This window comes from Halichoerus grypus, chromosome 15, assembly GCF_964656455.1.
Source record: "Halichoerus grypus chromosome 15, mHalGry1.hap1.1, whole genome shotgun sequence".
NCBI classification, from domain to species: domain Eukaryota; kingdom Metazoa; phylum Chordata; class Mammalia; order Carnivora; family Phocidae; genus Halichoerus; species Halichoerus grypus.
In genome coordinates, this window is record NC_135726.1 from 7,013,640 (window position 1) to 7,032,718 (window position 19,079).

Below are 19,079 nucleotides of genomic sequence, written 5' to 3' on the forward strand. Positions count from 1 at the left end.
ATAGTATTTTACAGATGAAGCAAGAAGACCCAGAGAGGGGATTTATGTGAATGACAGAAAGAATAAATAGCAGAAAAAGGACTTGTAACCAAATATTCAACTCCCTGGCTGGTCACTGCTCTTTCTTCCACTCCCACCTGTTCCCGACATCTCAATGTAACCTTCATGAACACCAACAGCTTGGTTGTGTAGCGTCTCTTTCTTCATCTGTTTGTCTTTGCAGAACAGGGGAGCATGAGGTGGGTGAGTGCATGTGTGCACACATGTGTGAATGCATGTGTTTGTGTGTCCGCAACACTGCTAACACCGACTATTGCCTGCAGTTCATCCAGCAATGTGACCCACCAGTTCAGAGCCCCTGGGGAATTCACTGTGTTTGCCGAGTGCACAACCACTGAGTGGCACGTGATGGCTCAGAAGCACGTCACCATCCGAGACAAGATGGAGAGGCTCCATGTGACCGGGTGCTCCAGCCTATCCAAGTCAGGAGCCAGCCCTCTCTGCCGCGCTGTCTTTGGGGACCCGTTGTGGATTCAGGTGGTACTTGATGGAGGTGAGTCTACAGAAATGGTCAAGGTCAAGGCAACCTTGATTTTTCCCCAAATCTATCCACCCAACTCCCAGGCTTTAGTGAATACTAACAGCACTCATATATTGAGTCAGTTTTTTAGCTCAATAGCACCTAGTATGTGCCCGGAACTGGTCTAAGTGCTTTACATGTACTAGCCCACCCAGTATGTACTACTATTATCTCCATTTTACATATGAAGAAATGCAGGGAAAGTTCAGAAATTGGCTCAAAGTCACAAGCCCAGTAAGCTAGTGAAGCTCTCAGCCTTCCGAATGTCCTTTTTTGCATGCACACGGTCTCATCAGAAGAACTGAATTTCCAAGTCACTCCTTGTTGGGGGAACTTGAATAGGACTGGGAGAGCTACCAGCTGGGCCAGAGGTCATCTCAGCATGGCCAGCACTGACCAGCTTGGCACAATGATGCTGCCCCCAATCAGGACTGCTATTCAGTGACATATACTGCTACACCCACAGCAGCTGCTATGGCTGGTGTCTGCTCTGATTGGCCAGTTTCTTTTCTGATTGATCACAGAGGCCATTCTTATTGGTCATCATGTCCATTTTGATTAGGCAAGGTATCCCTTCTGATCGGTCAAAGCATCTATTCTGCTTGGTCACAGTGTCCATTCTGATTTATCAGAACATCCATCCTATTTGGTCAGGAGGGACCCACACAGTTTCAGTTGTTGAATACTCTGAATATCATCCCTTTTCTCAATAGAGACCCTACCAACTATGACCCATCCTCACCAAAGGCAGCATCTTTCCTGCAGGCACAGGTCCAATTTGAGATCTGGACAGAAGCCTGTTGAGGTAAACCGTGTGCTGCAGAGCTGCAGAGGGGAGGACATGACTCAGTCCGACCTCGCAGCTCCTGGAGCTTCACTCAGCAGTGACTTAACGGAGCCACCGTGGGTCCTTAAACATGGTACTCGGGGCTCCTCTCTGTTCCGGTGTGCTTGTTGGTTGAAGATGGCTGCTATGTGCACTGGGAAACCTAAAATAATCCTTCATTTATTTTTTCATTCTACAAATATAATTGAGTGCCTACTCTTCGCCAAGTGTGGGGAGAGGGAGCAGTAAACATAAAAGTCAGAGGGCTAACATTACTCTCGGCAGCATCAGCTGCATCATCATCACTCAAACAAGAAATATACTCGCTTGGTTTCTATTGGAAAGAATCCTAATTTGGTGGTTTAAATCAGATTTTAAGAGTCAACCACAGTATTCAGCATCCATTTAGGATAGCCAGCGCTATGTGGACAGGCTGAGTACTCCTGTAGAGCAGGGTTCCAGGCAGTCTGCCATGGAGGTGGAAGGAAACAGCTTCACCTGCTCCTGCCTAGAACAAGACTGGAGGCTAATTGTCACGCATAAAAATCAGCCATGCCTCGGGAGATGCTCCCTTGTTAGCCTTCCTCCCTCCAAGGCCAAACCTGTCAACAAAATGTTCTCAAATCTTTATTACAAACCTTTAAGTTTATGGGTAACACATGTATAGTATAAATTAGAATGTGCAGATGAGCAGAGAGGACCCAAAAAGAAAAATCATTCATGTATCCATCACTCAGAGATAATCACAGTTAATACTTGGGGTTGGGACTTATCCTTCCATATGTCTTTATGGCTGTACCATATAGCCCCTAGCTATATCCAGAATCTGACCTCAGAGCTTGAGTCTTAACTAACTTGGTACAATCTACAGCGTGGTTGTTGCCAACATTCTTAAATATTTCTTACCCCACATAGGAACTGGGGTGACTTACACTGCACTGTTGGGTAACATAACCCTGGCTGAGTTCACCACACCGAGGGGTCTGCTACCCTACAATCTGACCCTGGACAGAGCAGCTCAGCAGAGGATGGGCCCCGGGATGCACCACCTGGAGATCCGAGCCACCAGCAACACCACCACCTCTGCACCCTCTAAGAACATCACAGTCCACTTCATGGAGCCTCTGTCAGGGCTACAGGCCTCCTGGGGTTCTGACCACTTGGAGCTTGGAGAAGACCTACTGGTCAACATCTCAGTGGCTCATGGCATCCCAGAGGGGCTGACCTTTGAAGTGGCAGGACTCAATGCAACCTTCACCCAACAAGAAGAAAGCCTCGAAGGGCCATTTGGGATTTACCATGTGGCAGTTCCTCTTGAAGGTACTTGGGGTTGGTGGGCCACCTCCCAAACTTCCCTCCTCTTTCCTTCCCAGCTTGGGGATCCGGCATCCCGCCAGCCAGTTTTGGTGTGTCCTGGTCACAAACCTGGTTCACAGCATCCAGCCTAGGTCACAAAATAAGGAAGAGACATATTATCTGCCCTCATAGAGCTCAGAGTCACAGGGGTTCTCAATTCTGGCACTTCTGACATTTGGGAATGGATCATACTTTGTTGTGGGGACCGTCTTGCACATTGTAGGATGTTTAGCGGCATCCCTGGCTTCTATCCACTAGATGCCAGTAGCACCAGGCCCCTAAGTCATGACAACCAGAAATGCCTCCAGACATTGCCAACTGTCCCCTGGACAGCAAAATCTCCCCCACTGAGAACCACTGAAGGAGAACTGGTGTATTCCAATTTTTCCATCATTTCTAGAGGTGAGTGTGGTTCAGGAAACCAGTCCATGCCCTTGGGGGAGAGAGAGAGGTAAAAACAAAGGTGGGAGAGGGAGGGAGAAGAGAGGAAGAGTCATGATGGGGGCTGGAACAGAGATAGGGTGACAGACTGGCTGGCACCACCAGGGGAGGTGACCGCAGCCGACATTTGCATTTAATCTGGAGAGAACAGAGAGTCCTTCAGGGCAGTGCAGTGAGGTCAGCAGGCAGGAATGTGATGAGGGTCACAGAGTCTCCAGCCCACCAGAACCCTGTACCCTGGGGTCCCTGGCCCTGGGTCTCAGAGGTATGTAATAAAGAGGGGAACACTATACAGGTGTGGGTCTACCATGCCCTCAGCCGCAGAGCTGGCAAAAGAAATAGCAGGTTAAATGACAGATTTGAGAAGAAAAACACTGGAACTTCGCCAGGTATCAGAGGTCCAGCTTGAAACAGAGAATCCAGAATGAAATGAAATGACAATGGAAAATAAGCACAATATATAGGCTATAATTCAAATGCAAATTAATTTTTGTCTTCTATAAAAGTTGCCTGGCAGGGAATGATAGATAAAATCTCTGCAGGCCCTGTGAGGTTTTAGCTCACTCTTAGATGATAAGTAGTCTTCTCCCCACAAGAAAAACAGATTTGGATGACTCTAGGGATGAAGGAGGTGAGGAGGAAGGAGACAGAACCAGATAGGACAGGAAGGCCCTCACTTCGTGGCGCTGGCCCAGTCCTTGCTTTCAGGGCCCAGCAGATGTTTGCAGCTACCTCTTGGGGGAGCTTCTATGGGCTTTTGAGGCCCCTGCTGTGTCTCTCAGCTCCCAGAACGGGCGTGATGCCTCTCCCTCAGCTGGCCACATCTGCCCAGCTGCTGCTTCTTCTGGATCACCAACAAGGTCACTCCTTGTTCTCATTGTTGCCACCCTTTCCAGCAAGCCCTCTCCCCAAGACAAACACCTGGTCTGTAGAAAATTCTCACCTTTTCCTTGGCCTGCTACCAGCGACTGCAGGTGTTTCCAAAGGCAGGAATACAGACCTTTCCTCCCTCCCTCTCTCCCTCTCACTCCACCCCCTGTCATAGACCATCCTTCAAGGGCATAAGTAAGGAACCCTTCCATGGGGGTACTCAACTGCAAAGAGCACATATCCACCTTTCCAAGGGTCCCCTCTGATGAGTTTCCCTCTAGACTTGAGAAGGTAGCACCCACCACCCTTCCCCATGAGGGAGGAGGAGAGGGATACACAATTACCCCAAGTAAGTCTTACAAATCCTTCTCTCCCTTTTCTACCCCTCAGTCTTTTAAAAGTCCTGTCATATCTTTCCTTCTGCTGGAATCTCCTCTCTAATCTGACTAATGAGCACTACTCATCCTTGGAACTTTAGCTTTAGCCTCGCCATGAACCATGATCGATGAAGTGACCCCCTGCTCTGTGTCCACAATGCCCCCATGCCAATTTCTGCCATGGTTTGGCACTTGGTCTCCTGCACGTCTACTAGACTATAAGGACCTTGAAGATAAAGACCACATTTCATTCATCTCTGTGTCCCCAGAGCCTTGCACCATGCCTGGTATACAAGAGGGGCTCATTAAATGCTCAGAGGATGAAAGATTCAAATGCTGCTGTCAGTGGACCTGAGAAGCACATGCTGGGAGAGCTGTCTCAGCATAAGTTAAACAATTTATTGCAACACCCATAATTCTCTACTCTGCATTGCAGGCACCTTTCTGGTCACTGTGACGGTGAGGAATGCCTTCTCAAACTTAAGTTTGGAAGTCGGAAGCATCACTGTCACAGGCAAGGAATTTCTGCAAGGGGGTATGGAACTCGTGACCAGGAGTCTGGGGCATTGTACTTGCTTGGAATCCAGTGAGGAACTCTTCAAAACAAACCTCTGAATACTTACCTTGCTCTACAGATGTTAAGGGGCAGTGATATATGCAGTAACACATTCAACCATTGTTACAGAATTCTAAAACATCTGAGTTTGTATTCATTATGTTGCTTTAAGCTCCAAGCAACACAAAGCCCAACCAAGGTGGCTTTAGGTTCAAGGCTTTATTATCCCACATACTAAGAAGTTAGGAGGTAAGTAGTTCCACGGTTGGTTCAGTGGCTCAGTGTCAGCAGCAAGGACCCAGGCTCACTCTGTTGTCCTGTTCTGCCATCCTCAGAGCTTCTGCTTTGTCCTTAGGCTTCCGTCTCATCAACACAGCTGCTGCAGTTCCAGACATCACATATCAGCCCAGCATTATCCAGCAGCTGCACAACCCCACTTCCCTCTCTGTAGCTCTTGTTACTAGGGGGGATGTTTTTCCCCTCGTCCCCAGCAATCTTCCCCTCAGATATCATCAGCTGGGGTCATGTACCCCAGCTGTAAGGGATGCTAGGAAGCAGGTATCCAGCACCTCCAGCTTTGTGGGAGAAGGTGGATTCTGGCAACCAGGAAGAAGGGTGGAGTACTGGCTGCGGGGTAGGCAACCAACAGTAGCAGTCACAGAGCTGAAAGTTCATCGCAAATGTGTTTGCCAGGACTCTTTGAGTAGCAAGGGACAGAAAAGCAGTTGAAACTGGCTCAAGTCAAAGGGAAATTCTATCAACTCAGAAAAGGAAAAGTCCAGGGTTTAGGCACAGCTGGATCCAATCACTCAGTGTCATCAGAAGTCTATCTCTCCCCATCTCTTGGTTCTACTTAGGCTTCATTCTGATTCCCTCTTCCCAAGCAGTAGCAGGATGGCCCCAGGCCTCAATCTTTAACCCTAGAGAAGGAGCGCCTCTTTGTGGATATTTCCAGAAGTCTTGAGGTTGCCTCTACTGGTCCAAGCTTGGTTCATGTTCCCTCTAGGACCCAGTGCTGAGGCCAGCGGAAAGTGGTATTCAGTTTGGGCAGACCAGAATCACATGTCCACCTGGAACATGATGCAGGGTCAGCTTCACCCAAACCAAGGACTGAGAGTGGGGGAGGGATGGTTCCTCAGGGAAAATGTTAACTGTAAGTGCTCTTACCAAAAGAAGGGGACCCGGATGCCGGGATGGGGGGAAAAAACCATCAGATGTCCTCCTACTGTCCACAGCCCTCCTTTTCCACATATGGAATTTGAGGCCCAGAGAGCTTAAATGACTTTCCAGAAGTCACTTAGCTAATTCATGGCAGGATCAGAGGCAGCAACTATTTCTCTTGATTTCTTCATTCAGGGTTACTGGACCATCTTCCTTCTTAAGATTAAGAAGGGCCTCTATGTCTGGCATCTTAGCTTTGCTTTGTATGATTTTATAGACCTCCAAAGTTACAGTTCTTTGAATGAGAATTCATTGGGATAGAATTTTTTAAAGATTGGTGGTACCCTGATCTTAAAATAACGAGGTCACTGGGGCCTAGAGACTCACATGGATCTGCCAGTGCAGATAAAACACATTCCTATCTTAATTACTACACTTTAACTAGACATTAACATATTCACAGGTCAGTATTTTCAGAGCATATCCATTGCATGTACATTTTCCATTTTTTTAACTTTATATACTAATACTCTTTACAGATATATATATAGATTACAAAGCAATGGTACAGAAGCACAGCATTCAGCCCTCCTGGAGCCTTGAGAAATGGGGATTGCCTTTCTATAATGGGTTCCTCACCTAAGACTCAGAAAGAATAATTAACCTTCCAAGGTTCACATAGCCAATAAGAGGCCAATAGAAGGACCCAGAAATGCACCATGGTGTGCTGAGGCTGGCTCCTAGCAGCTTGTCAGAGCTCGTTCTGTCCATCTCTTGCTCTACATTCACTGAGGTCAGCTTGGTAGCTTGAAATCTTCCTTAGTGGGAATACTGACGCCACAGAAAGTAGCAAACACTACAAATCAGAGTTCCCCACTCCCTCCCTCAACTGGTAATTAAACATTAACAGCGTACAGCCACATGTCTGTCTCCAAATCTTGTGTGTTATCTGCATTGGCAACTGCCTGCCTCTTTCTTAACAGCAAAAGAGGTGTCTTTAGTCCAATGGTGGACATGATGGTTTGGGTTTTTACCCATTTCTATGGTCTGAACGTTTGCTAAATTTCCCTAACCCATTTCCAAGACAGGTGGATCCCCTAGGGCATCTTGAGCATACCTGTGACTCTGCCCTTTGGCAACCTTATAAACACTACCAAAGTCTGACGCCTGTTCCCATTGTGTTTATAGCTCCTTCCAGTCTGCAAGAACCATCTGGAACAAATGCCAAGGAAAAGAATGTGAGTATTTGTTTTTTAAACACTTAACCTCACAAGAAAAAAATGTCTAAGCACTCTGCTTTAGTTTTGATTTTGGGTTTATTGGTGCTAATAGCCAGAATACTAGGAAGCACAGAGGTTTCTTCCATTAGAAAAGAGATCCAGAAGGAATGAAATCAAACCAAGCATGTTCTCCAACCAGAACAGTGTTATATTACAAATCAGTAATAAGATATCTGGGATATGTATATACCTTTTAGACATCTTGGAAATTAAACAGCACACTTGAAAAAAAATCAACAGTTGAAAGAAAAAATTCACAAGGAAAATTTAAAAATATTTCTGAGTGATGATAGTACAACCTATCCAAATTTGTGGGATGCAGCTAAAGCAGTGTTCAGAGGGAAATTTATAGCTGTTAATGCTTAACTTAGAAAACAGGCCCAGGTTCCTTTGTTTTTACAGCAAGACTGAGTCCTCAGCTCCTTGCTGTTGACATTGCCCATGCATGCACTTGTTCAGTAACAAAGACTGTGCATCTACAATGCCCAAGGCTTGGTGTTAGGGACTAGGGATACAAAGGTGAATAAACAGCTGTGGTCCCTGCCTTCCTGGAGCCTAGTGGGTGAAACTACCAAACAAATTAGCATCTCGTTAGGACTTGTGATAAATGTCTAACTAGAAGCAACAGGGTACAGTGACAGCAGCCAAACAGGGTGGCCTAGCAAATGTGATCAGATGAGGCCTCTTGGAAGGTGACATTCAGGTGACATTCGAGTGGGAACCTGAAGATAAGACAGTCAGTCATGCTGGAAAGCAGAATAAGAGCTTCACAGATATGAAGGCCCTGGGGCTAAAAGTTAGCCTTAGGCCTATGGTGGGGGCAGTATGTAGGAGATTATAGAGAGATGGACAAAGACCAGATCACATGAGGTCTTGGGTACCAAGACAGGGGTTTGGGTTTTATTCTCAGGCCATGGGAGACCACTAGGGGTTGAGTTCTGCCATGTAGCCTCCTGTTACACCAGGCTAAGCCCTCTAGGCCTAGCCGTTTATTAGGTCCTACCAGAACTTACTCCAGGAGCACACCTTATAACTGCCGATCTCTCCTCCTAGAACCCACAGGCTCACTCCTTCACAGTAACTCTGTGGTCCTGTCCTCTGGGGAAGCTTGCCCTGACACCAGCTATCCGCTTTGCAGAGGTCACAGCTCTGTGCCTTCCTCTGCACCAGACACAATAGAAAGCATGTCAGTAGCTTCTCTCATTTAATCCACAGCAACCCAGGAATCGAATGCTATCAAACCTTCATAGGAGCAGATGTTCTCAATCTACTGCTTCCCTTTTACACATTCTCATAATCCTCTGGGCCCCTATCTCTGTAGCAGTTAGCACTCTGTGTTTTAATGGCCTGTTTTCTTGTCCGTATTCCCTGCCAAACTTAAGGGCAAGGCCCAGGTCTCTATTCCCATATCTCTGGGCATCAAGCATGGGCCCTGTCCCAGAGCAGGGCCCTGTTAACAGTTGGATGCATGGTGGACCCTTAGCACTGAGCCCACATTCAGACTAAAGTTACTTACCCTGTGATTCATCCCCAGAGGGCAGCCAGGTGGATCATACAGGGTCTGTTTCCATTCTACGTCCTATGCTGTGGCTACCCTTGGCACAGATTGCTGTGGGTGGGAGGTGGGGTACCAAGTGGAGGTGGAGGGGCATCTCACCAACTAGTTGCTTTTTCTGCAGAGAGAGAAAGGGAATGTGCAGGTGTACGTGGAACCTGGTCAGTATGTGGATCCTTTCACGACTGTGACTCTGGGCTGGCCAGACAGTGACAAGGATTTACGCTTCCAGTGGTCATGTGGTAGGTGGCTGCAGAGCTCTGGAACTATCCTAGCTCACCACAAAGTAATGGATAGAGGTCAGGTTTGCTGTTTTTTAACCTTCACACAGGCATTACTTATGCCTGCCATTTTGTGCACCTTGCATGTGCCAGAGATTGAGAATTCCATGGAAATGGGAGGGTGGGGGGAAGCAATGGCAAATCAAGGCGGAGGTAGCCCTGAAGGCAGGCAACAAGGAGATGCATTATCTGTAAAGAATCTGAGAACAGTAATTGATCCTAAAAGTCAATCTGCTTTATTTTCACCACAAACAACTTCAGTGATAAAATAAAAACAACTCCTCCCTGCTGGGTGGATCCCTCCTTTCACTTCCCTGTGCTTCATATGTCACTGGGAAGAGAGTCTAGAAGTGAGGAGGCATTTTCAGACAAACCAAGAGAGTAGCACCAGTACCCATTATTTAGAAACGGTTGTCCTCCTTTCTGTAGGGATATATCCTAGCTAGGCAGACATTCTTTTGGAAATGAATGCCATCCCTACTGTACATATTATTTTTATTAGCTATTTTTTCTTTGAACAATATATCCTGCATATTTTAATGCCATGATATCTTCTCCATCTTAATTTCATAATAAGTACATAATAGCCTGTTTAGTTGATGTATGATCGTTTATTTACTGGTGTCCTATTTTTGGACATTTAGGTTGTTTTGAATTATTTGCCCTTATAAACAATGTTGTAATGAACATCCTTGTAGTTCTATCTTTATTTGCCTCTGTGGTAACTTTCATAAATAAGTTTGGAGAAAATAAATAAATTTCAAGAAATGGAAGAGCTGGGTCAAAAGTCATGGAAAATTTGAAGCCTTTCAATATCCATTGGTAAGTGCTCAGGACATCCTTTTGGATGTTAATTCTCATTATCAGAATTCATAAAGGATGCACGTATACAGTTTGGGTGGTTGAGCTGATGGCCCAACCCTAGATCACGTCCTGTGAATGACTACTATACTGGGGGGCGGAGGAAGCAAGGTGATTGATGGATAAACATCGATCAACAGAGATGAAGGGCAAAGGATACAGGGACTTACCAAGCTGGTATCATAAAGCTAGAGATGACATGCAGCCTCTCAGATGGAGATACAGCCCCCAGGGCCCCAGTGTACCCACAGGGACATACAGCTGAGGACAATCGCTTCCAAGTGGAGTGAGAGTTGCACCAGGGATAAGAAACTGCCCTGGATGCTCTCCCAAGCACAGCGGTCTATCCTCCTGGCCTCTCTCCTGTTATATGCCTGCCCGTTCATTCATCAGTGCAAGTGGCTGGTGCAAACAAAAGAAGCTGACATACCTTGCAGGTCTGCTTGGAGTCAGGGTGAAGCGCCGCTCATTTCCCTAGAAGCATCCTTCCGCAGCACCATTCCTGCACCCTGCAAGTGAGAGTGTTTTTAAAAACCAAACTCTCTCTTTGGAGCTGCTTTTCTTATCAATATATGACTTTTTTCTTCTAAAAATCCCAAACCAGAAGGGTCCCTGGATGTATAACAGCGCTTGCCTCCCTCTCTCAGGACGTTGCTGGGCCCAGTGGAGCTACTGTGTTGAGAGGCAGCTGCTCTGCACAGACCAAAGGGAGCTGGTGCTTCCTCCGTCCTGCCTGCCACCGCCCAACTCCGCCATCACCCTGCGCCTGGCCACCTGGAGAGGCAGGGAGCTGGAGAACCGGGAGGAGCAGTGCCTCTATGTGTCTGCCCCCCTGGAACTCAGGCCTCGAGTCAGGTGGGGGCAAGAGAGCAAACTCCTATGGTGTTGCCATCCCTTCAGCCACCGTTTACTGAAGAGCCAGCTCCGGCTGGCACTGACGTAGGGGCAGGTCTTACAGGGGTGGTCCAAGAGCCCCGGTCACAGTTCTCACGGGGAGTGCTCCCTGGTGGTCAGCAATTATTTGCCCCAACGAATGCAGGGAGATAGTGCACCCCGATGACAAGTTCCCAGACTCGGGACCAGGGAAGGCTTCCCTCAGGAGAGATGTGAAGAAGGAAGAGGAACCAGCTTGTCAGGAAAAGGGGGCTGGAGAGGAAACTGGATGGCAAAGGCGGGGAGCATAGAATAAGCTGGAAGTGAAGGAGACTGGTGTGGCTCAAGTATGGAAGGAGAGAGAGGGGCAAGAAGAAACTGGGAGAAAAGGCGGGGCCTGGCTCTGGTGGAACCTTGTGGGTTATGTCACAGACATGATTTGAAGAGTTCTGGAAAGTCACCCAAGAGTTGCAAGCAGGCTGGGGACATGATTATGTCTTACTTCAAAATGCTGTGGTAGCAGGGTGGAGAGCAGGTTGGAGGAGGGCAAGACGGGACTCCAGGAGATTGCTTGAGTTCTTGCAGGAGTCAAGGTGAAAGTTCAAGGTAGCCTGGTCTATCAACTGGGTCCCAGCAAGAAGTAGATGTCTCCCTCAAACTGGGAATTGATGAGAGTTGGACAAAGGGCCTATTTACAGATGTGGGCAAACAAAGGGATGACAGTGCAGGACTACAATAGGAGGAAGCCACTCTTCTTCTTAGGACTGCAGAAGGAAGGAGTCGGGGATGGCGTTGCTGGAACCCCCCGGGAGCTGTGGTCTTGGTTAGAGGAACACAGTCACTGCCAACTGCTGCCCACCTGCTAAGGAGCAGGGACAGTGGTGAATAAATACCCACCTCCCTCCCTCACCCTCTGATTCCCCAGCCAATGCCTCCCATTGCTGGGCCCAACCAGAAGCCAGAGGGCACAGGAACTCAGGTGACCCAGTCTATGGAGTTTAGTCTCCTAGTGCCCAGAGCCACAAAGAGTTGTTGGAGAATGTCTGGTACACCTGTGCTAGGACAGACATGAAGACAGAAGTGGGGAGATTGAGAGCTGCTAAGGACTTAAAACTGAAAGGTCCTGCGGATGGGCTAGACACACGGCAGGTACCAGAGTGATCTCTCACTGGCTCTAGGGAGGGAGTGGGATGCTAGAGAGAAGACCCAGGATCTGAATGTAGATGTGCTGGTGCATGTTCCCTTCTCCCACTCAGGAGTCGTGTCACCTGGTACGAATCACATTGGCTCCCTGAGCCTGGTTTGCTTATCTGTGATAGGGGTTCTAATATGTTGCTCCTAGGGTTGTGGTAAGCACTGGATAAGCAAATAATGACGCAAATTATTTATAACCTGTGGCATGCAGGCAATAAAACCATAGCATTCCTTTATTACTGTTAGAGCCAGAAGGACTCATGAAAATATTGTCTGCTCTTATCCCCCCCACTTTGCAGGGGAAAATGAGGCTCAGAGAGTTTAAGTGACTTATGCAAGGTGACCATTCTTACAAGGCAGGGACAGGATCCGAGGACCCTGGGCTTCATGCACTTTCCAAACCATTGTCTTTCATCGGGAATGAAGTGGGAATTCGGTCAGGCACAAATCACTCCATCTCCATGACCAACACTATGTCCTGGTTTTGGTTGGGGCATGGGTTGCTTTTATTCCATCTTTCACTCGAAGAAAGGCCCTCTGCCACCTTTGCAAAGGACCTGAGAAGAACCAGACAAAAGACCAGGCCACGAGGCCTGAGCGAGCTTCCGCACTCCTTTCTGTCTCCCTCTCAGCTGTGAGAACTGCAGACCAGCGAACGCCAGTGAAGATGCCATGCTCAGAGTCACTGTGGGGGATGACTCCTCAGTGGCCATGTTCAACTGGTATTTAGAGGACACCTCTCTGGAGAAGGTGAGGACACTGGCAGTCACTCCCACTTCGATTGACCAGACCCTGGGTCACATGCTCAGGACTGAGCCAGAGCCCACAGGGTGAGGGGGCGGGGTGGTGGTGTTCCCAGAGAAAAACCAGGGCATTGGTCAGAAGGGAGAACAGATGCAAGGGAGCAGAAGCAATGGGGAAACATCACAGCAGATGCTGCGGGTGCCCCAGCCCAGTCCCTCTTCCCAGGCTGATGCACCCATCCCAGCCGCTGTGGAGTGACTGCCGGCCAGTAACCAATGGAGGTGGGGGTCTAATGGCCCAGCTCCCCTGCCTCTGAGTAAGAGAACTTCTGTGGTGCAGCTCACACTCCCTGTGGGATCAGGCTGAGGCTGACTGGACACCTCCTGAAACCACTTCTCTGCCCTACTCTGCTTCCCTCTCCACTCTGGGTTTCCCAAGAGCCCTCCCTCAGTAAATGACCTGCACATGAATCCTCGTCTCAGGCTCTTCTTCAAGGGAACCTGATCTCAGATAAACACCTACACCAAGTTGGAAATTGGGTATTTGGGCTGACTCGGGGAAGCAGGTGGTGTCTTTGCAGCAGACACAGATCTGGAAGGCCTCCTAGGGGTGAGAAGCCACTGCCCTGCTGAGGTCCAGCAGCCTGGCTGAAGCCTCAGGGGCTCTGGTTGGTGCTCTCTTTCAGGCTGAGCCTCTCCCGGCTGCCTGCAGATTCCAGGAATTTTGGCTGAGTGCTTTAATCCTCCTTCAGAGCAACACCTCCATGCTGCGGTTGAACAGCTCCTTCCAGCAGACCTGGGGCCAGGCCATCCGGATCAGAGCCACAGGTGTGGAGGCCTCCCCCAAGTCTCTTGTCACGGGTCCCGTCTGCCGCAGAAAGTGAACCAAGACAAACCCAGAAGGCCTGAAATGTGGGACTTCAGTGCAGGGTCAGGGGCCAGATGCGGGCTCTGGTGTTAATCCCATCACCAGCACTTGAACTCTCTGTGCCTCAGTTTCCTCAATTCCTCTGAATTGCATTATGCAGGGTGGATGAGACACATTATTCTGGGGTGGTGCAGCCTGCATGTCCTGCCAGGAAGATTCTCACTTTAAACAAGCCCAGTGCGGTGGGAAATGTAGACTCTCAAAAAGAAAAACAATGGGTGATTATTCTTTTCTGGATGGATTCATTTGATTCAGTTTTTCTCAAAATGGCCCATAGGCCTCCCACACTGGGACAACCTGGGGTACTAGTTTAAAATGAACACTCCCAGACTTGCCCCAAACTTTCTGGATTAGGTCTACACTAATCATTTTTAATTGGTTAAAATTCTCTTTATGCCCAGCTCTTCCAGGTACATACTCTTTTTGAAATACCAGGCTGTGTGGGATGCTGGTGCAGGTGGAGGCCTGGAAAGAGCAAGGCCTTGGGCAGGATCAGCCTGTTTCTAGATTCTGGCCATGGACCTTCTGAGCTTGGTGATCTTGAGCAAGTCATTTTGTTTCCCAGTAGACTTCCTCCTCACCAAAGCTTCAAGGGAGCTACTAATATTAGCCCTGTTTTACAGATGAAGGACTGACTCTTAAAATGTGAGGCCCCAGGATACCCTGCGACAGGGGGAGCTGTTAGATATGCAGATTTCTGGGCCCCACCCCAGAACCTCCAGAGAGGTCTGAGGCTCGGGGTCAGAACATGGGCCTGGGAATCTGCATGCTTAACAAGCTTCCAGGGCAATCCTGAAGCATGGTACTTTGTGTGACCCACAGAGCCCCTCAAGCACCCTCTGTCTTCACTCCCCAGCAGTGACCGGGCATGCCTATGGGGAGGACACCTATGTGATCAGCTCTCTGCCTGCCCCTGAGGTGCCCATCTGCACCATCACCCCGGAGGAGGGTACCATTCTGACAAGCTTCACCATCTTCTGCAACACATCCTCTGCCCTGGGCCCCCTGGAGTACTGCTTCTGTCTGGAGTCAGGTACCGGCCCAGGGCTATTGCTCTCCCTTCAGCTGCTAGGCTCCATTTCTCCCAGAACAGGGACCTCTCTGTGAGAGATGGAAAAAGTATGTTCCATGTGTGAGAGAGGTTTGCAGAATGAAGAACCCCCTACACCTTAACCCCAGCCCCAGGCACACTGACATAGCCACATGCCTGCAGGAGGGGCACGCTCTTCAGATCAACCAGCCTGGGAAGGCCTTTGTACAGGAAGTGACTTTTGAATGAACTTGGATATGTTTTGAGCTAATTTTTAAGATCTCCTCCACCCCCCTTCCTCTTCCTCCTTCTCCTTTTTGTAATTTGGTTTACTACCTTGAATTTTTTTTAAGCCTGTAAAGAGAGAAAATTTTTTTTGAATTTTTTATGGATTCCAGTAAAATTATTCCAAAGTCCTAGCAGCATGTGATTACCTAGAGAGGCCAGTGGATCAGTATAGATGGCTGTCTTCTCTCTGAAAGCATGGAGTCCCTGAGTGCCTGCCATGCCTTCATGAGCTGTGGCTTTTGTGTCCTTGTCATCAGGCTCTACCTCGGTGGCTTTCCAGTCTCCCTGGAGATGCCCCCCTAACTGTTCAGTTTCCATTTACCAGGTTCCTGTCTACACTGTGGCCCTGAGCCTGCCCTCCCGTCAGTTTATCTGCCACTTGGAGAAGTAAACAATGACTTCATGCTGACAGTGGTCATTTCTGTCTCCAATCTCGCAGGGGACAAACAGCAGGCCCGTGCAGCGGTGAAGGTGGGTGGTGGTAGCCTTTTGTTTCTTTACTGAGAAAACTTGTTGACCCAACTGAACCTCACCAAGTGGGTGACTGGGTTGAAGGGAGCCAAGGGCATGACCAGGTGAGTCGCTGATTCATTCATTCCTTCAACTAGTATTTTCAGAGCACCTGTTATGTGCCAGGCCCCGGGGACACAGCTGTGAACAAAACAGACATGGTCTCTATCTTAGCAGATCCTTCATCTCAGTGGCCAGAATAGGAGTAGGGCCCTGGAGTCTTGGAGCAGGAGGTCCCAGGGATGAGATAGACCAGTGCCATCAGAGTCTAGAGGAAGGAGGACCAAAATCAGCCATCAGGGCTACAAGGCTGAGGCTGGATAAAATCAGGGTAAATTTGAAGGGTGAGAGGCCAGGTGGAGCAGGAAGGGATTGGGGGCTCGATACAGAGGGCGGTGAGGATAGAGCAGCAACTGGCCCAAGGCTTGCTTTCAGTGGCCTTTGGCTGCCTGCTACAAGTGGGCCTGGCTGCCCTCAGCCTCAAGAGAGACCCCACACCAGGTGCAAAGCCTTCCAGCCTTGCTCTGGTTTGCCTTGTGAGACTGACTTCAGGCTCCAGGTTTGGGAACAAGAACTGGTGAGCTGAGGTCTTCCGTGCACTGAGCATGCTTCTGGTTTCCCTATTAGGTGGGACTTGGAGACACCCGTGTTGACAATGTGGCATTCCAGGCTGCAGTGTTGGAGAATATCACCGCCACTCTGCAAGGCGAGCGGGACCCTGAGCGGCTCTTCCAGCTGGCCAGAGCCGTGTCATCCATGCTGGACCAGGAGTGCCAGGAGCAGGGCTGCAGGGGGCTGCTGAACATGGACGTCAGACAGAAGGTGCTCAAGAGGGGGCCCTTTCATGCCGTCCAGTGGGGCCCCGGGGTCTGTACACAGCCGTTCAGGGTGGGGAGTGGAATTCACAGAGCTGGGAAGCCTCGGTATCTGCTGAGCTGTTGACATCAGCTCCCTCTCTGGTCCTTTCTTGGTAAGTGACCTAAAATGAGGGAAACCTGCTTTCCCTGCTCTGCCTCATGGAGTCAAAGGCTTCTACGGCAGGAAGGAATTTAAGACTATCACTCCAGGCCTTCCTGTCAAAGATGACAAAACCAAGGCCAGAGGAGAAAAGTGGCCTGGCCTCACTCATATAGTTAATGGTTTGGCGTTAGACCCTGGATGTCATCCCACCTCTGTCACTTGCCATCTGTACTGTCACAGGCTGGTGAATGAACTTCTCTAAGCCTCCAGTTCCCCATCTGGAAAATGGGGATAATAAATAGTATTTTTCCTCATAAGGTTAGGTCAAACCATTTGAAATTACCAACATTCAACCAGTTTTAATCCAGAGAGTGGCCATCTCATGTGTTACAACCTGACATGATAAACAACTATTGCAGAGCGTATGACTACTTCCACTCCCGGTACCTGCTCTGTGAATATGTGTGGGTGCAGGTACACGCACGTGCACACACATACACACACACACACACAGCATCACATACACCTGCTGGGCATGGAGAAGAAAATAAATTCTTCTCTGGTCCCGTGAAGGGTTTGCAGGAAAGTACTTAGCATGGTGCAGGACATGTGGTAAGTACTTAGTACGAAGAAGTGGTGGTTGTCAGAGTAATTACTTACAGACAAATAACTAACACTTACTGAGCGCCTACAATGCGCTGCCAGCCCCAGGAGCTTCAGGGATATGTAATTCTCATGAAAACCGTTCAAAGTAAATGGTCAGATCCCCATCTATGTTACAGAAGAGGAAACAGTGTAGGAGAATTTTAAAAGTTTGCCCAGGCCCACATTTCTAAGACAGCGGTGAAGATGGGGTTCCAACCCGGACTGGCTCTTCCCCCATCCACCTGCTGCCCTCCTAAGCCTCTCATCCCTGCCCTTGTTTCACGTTAGCCCCTCTCCCCTGTTTCTCAGTCTTGGTTGCATGCACTCTGAACATTACCTATAGCAGACTTCCATTTGGATGTCCTGTGGTCTCTGAGCACGCAGACCATGCAGCCTGACCCAAGGTCTCCTCATGAAATAATGGGGTCCTGGCAGGAGACAGGCGTAAAACTCTAAGGGAAAGACTGAGAAGAATTTAAGAAGGGCTCTGTTGATAAAAGCTGGGGCTCAGCCTGAAGTGACCAGAATCTGGAGAGGGCAGCTGCATGGAAGGGGTTGCCCGGTGGCAGCAATGGCTTCTGAAGAATGAGGCAGTTGACCCACTTGGCAGGCAGGCACCAGGAGAGTAACTTCTAGCTCTTCTTCCTCCTGCCCTCTTATCTCCTGCTGAATGAGTCCACGGGCCAGAGAGGTGGGAGCTAGTGGCATCTCCGTGGAAGCTGCCTCCGGGACAGCAACAAACGAGGGAGGGAAGATCTGCAGAGGCAAACACGATTCTCCTACCAGAACATTCCGATGACAGTCCCTCAAATACTGGCCCATTCTCTCCGCCATCCAAGCCAGAGCCTGGATGCCCTCTGAGCTAATAGCAGACTTGCCCAAACTCTGCAGCTGTCAGACAGGTAGGCTGAGTGAGCTGTGAGGAGCAGGCCGAGAGAGGGGGACTGTTCACTCGGATCTGTGCTGTGCCAAATGGTTGCCACTCGCCATATCTAGGTACTTACATCTAAATTAAATGCATTAAAATGAAATAAAAGTTTAAAATTCTGTTCTCCAGTTGCAGTGGCCACATTTCATGGGCTCAATAGTCACATTTGGTGAGTGGACAGTGCAGAGATAGGGCCCTTCCATCAATGTGGAAAGTTCTCCTGGACAGTCCTGGAATTATATTCTTAGTTTTTCTCTGCAGCTGCCAAGGCCAGCCTCCAGCCAGCCCCTTTTTAGGGCTCTGTGGCTTAGAAAGCACGGTCCCCAGAAACCTCTACGCTCCTCTCCGTCTTCAAAGCTAGCAGCTCAGCATCTTCAGATCCTTCCCCCATTCCTTCTTCCTCCCTCCAATGCCTCCTTCCTCCCCTCCCCAAACTTCCCCTCCTCACTTCCTTTCCCTTCCTCCTCCAGCCTCTTCTTCACCTCTGCCTCCATCCATACATCTTCCTTGACTCTGACCATCCTACCTCCCTCGTACAAAGACCCCTGTGGTTACATTGGTCCCACCTGGTTCATCCAGATCCACTCCCATCTCAGAACCCTTAACTTAATTAAAATTCCAAAACAGGGGCACCTGGCTGGCTCAGTCGGAGGAGCATGCGACTCTTGATTCAGGGTCGTGAGTTCAAGCCCCACGTTTGGGGGTAGCGTACATAAAACAAAACTAAACAAAACAAAAACAAAAAAACCCTCCAAAAACAATTTTGCTAAGGTCCCTTTTACCATGTGAGGTGACATAATGACATGTTTCAGGGATTAGGATGTGGACATCTTTGG

At 48.9% G+C, this 19,079-nt stretch overlaps 2 protein-coding genes across 2 annotated transcripts in view; one reads left to right on the plus strand and one right to left on the minus strand.

Annotated features, from left to right (window-relative positions):
* BCO1 (beta-carotene oxygenase 1) overlaps positions 1–19,079 on the minus strand; it is a 153,747-nt gene that overhangs the window by 68,614 nt on the left and 66,054 nt on the right. The window contains exons 6-8 of the mRNA XM_078062629.1: positions 10,575–10,653; positions 8,964–9,120; positions 2,705–2,850 (exon numbers count right to left, since the gene is read on the minus strand). The gene's annotated coding sequence lies outside the window, so the exon portion shown is untranslated. The remainder of the gene's footprint in view (positions 1–2,704; positions 2,851–8,963; positions 9,121–10,574; positions 10,654–19,079) is intronic.
* LOC118531088 (polycystin-1-like protein 2) overlaps positions 1–19,079 on the plus strand; it is an 81,845-nt gene that overhangs the window by 19,485 nt on the left and 43,281 nt on the right. Inside the window, exons 6-16 of the mRNA XM_078063526.1 lie at positions 324–553; positions 2,322–2,726; positions 4,887–4,964; positions 7,356–7,405; positions 9,127–9,244; positions 10,792–10,999; positions 12,844–12,961; positions 13,641–13,782; positions 14,739–14,915; positions 15,526–15,671; positions 16,338–16,532. Coding sequence (XP_077919652.1) covers positions 324–553; positions 2,322–2,726; positions 4,887–4,964; positions 7,356–7,405; positions 9,127–9,244; positions 10,792–10,999; positions 12,844–12,961; positions 13,641–13,782; positions 14,739–14,915; positions 15,526–15,671; positions 16,338–16,532 — 1,867 coding nt within the window. The remainder of the gene's footprint in view (positions 1–323; positions 554–2,321; positions 2,727–4,886; positions 4,965–7,355; positions 7,406–9,126; positions 9,245–10,791; positions 11,000–12,843; positions 12,962–13,640; positions 13,783–14,738; positions 14,916–15,525; positions 15,672–16,337; positions 16,533–19,079) is intronic.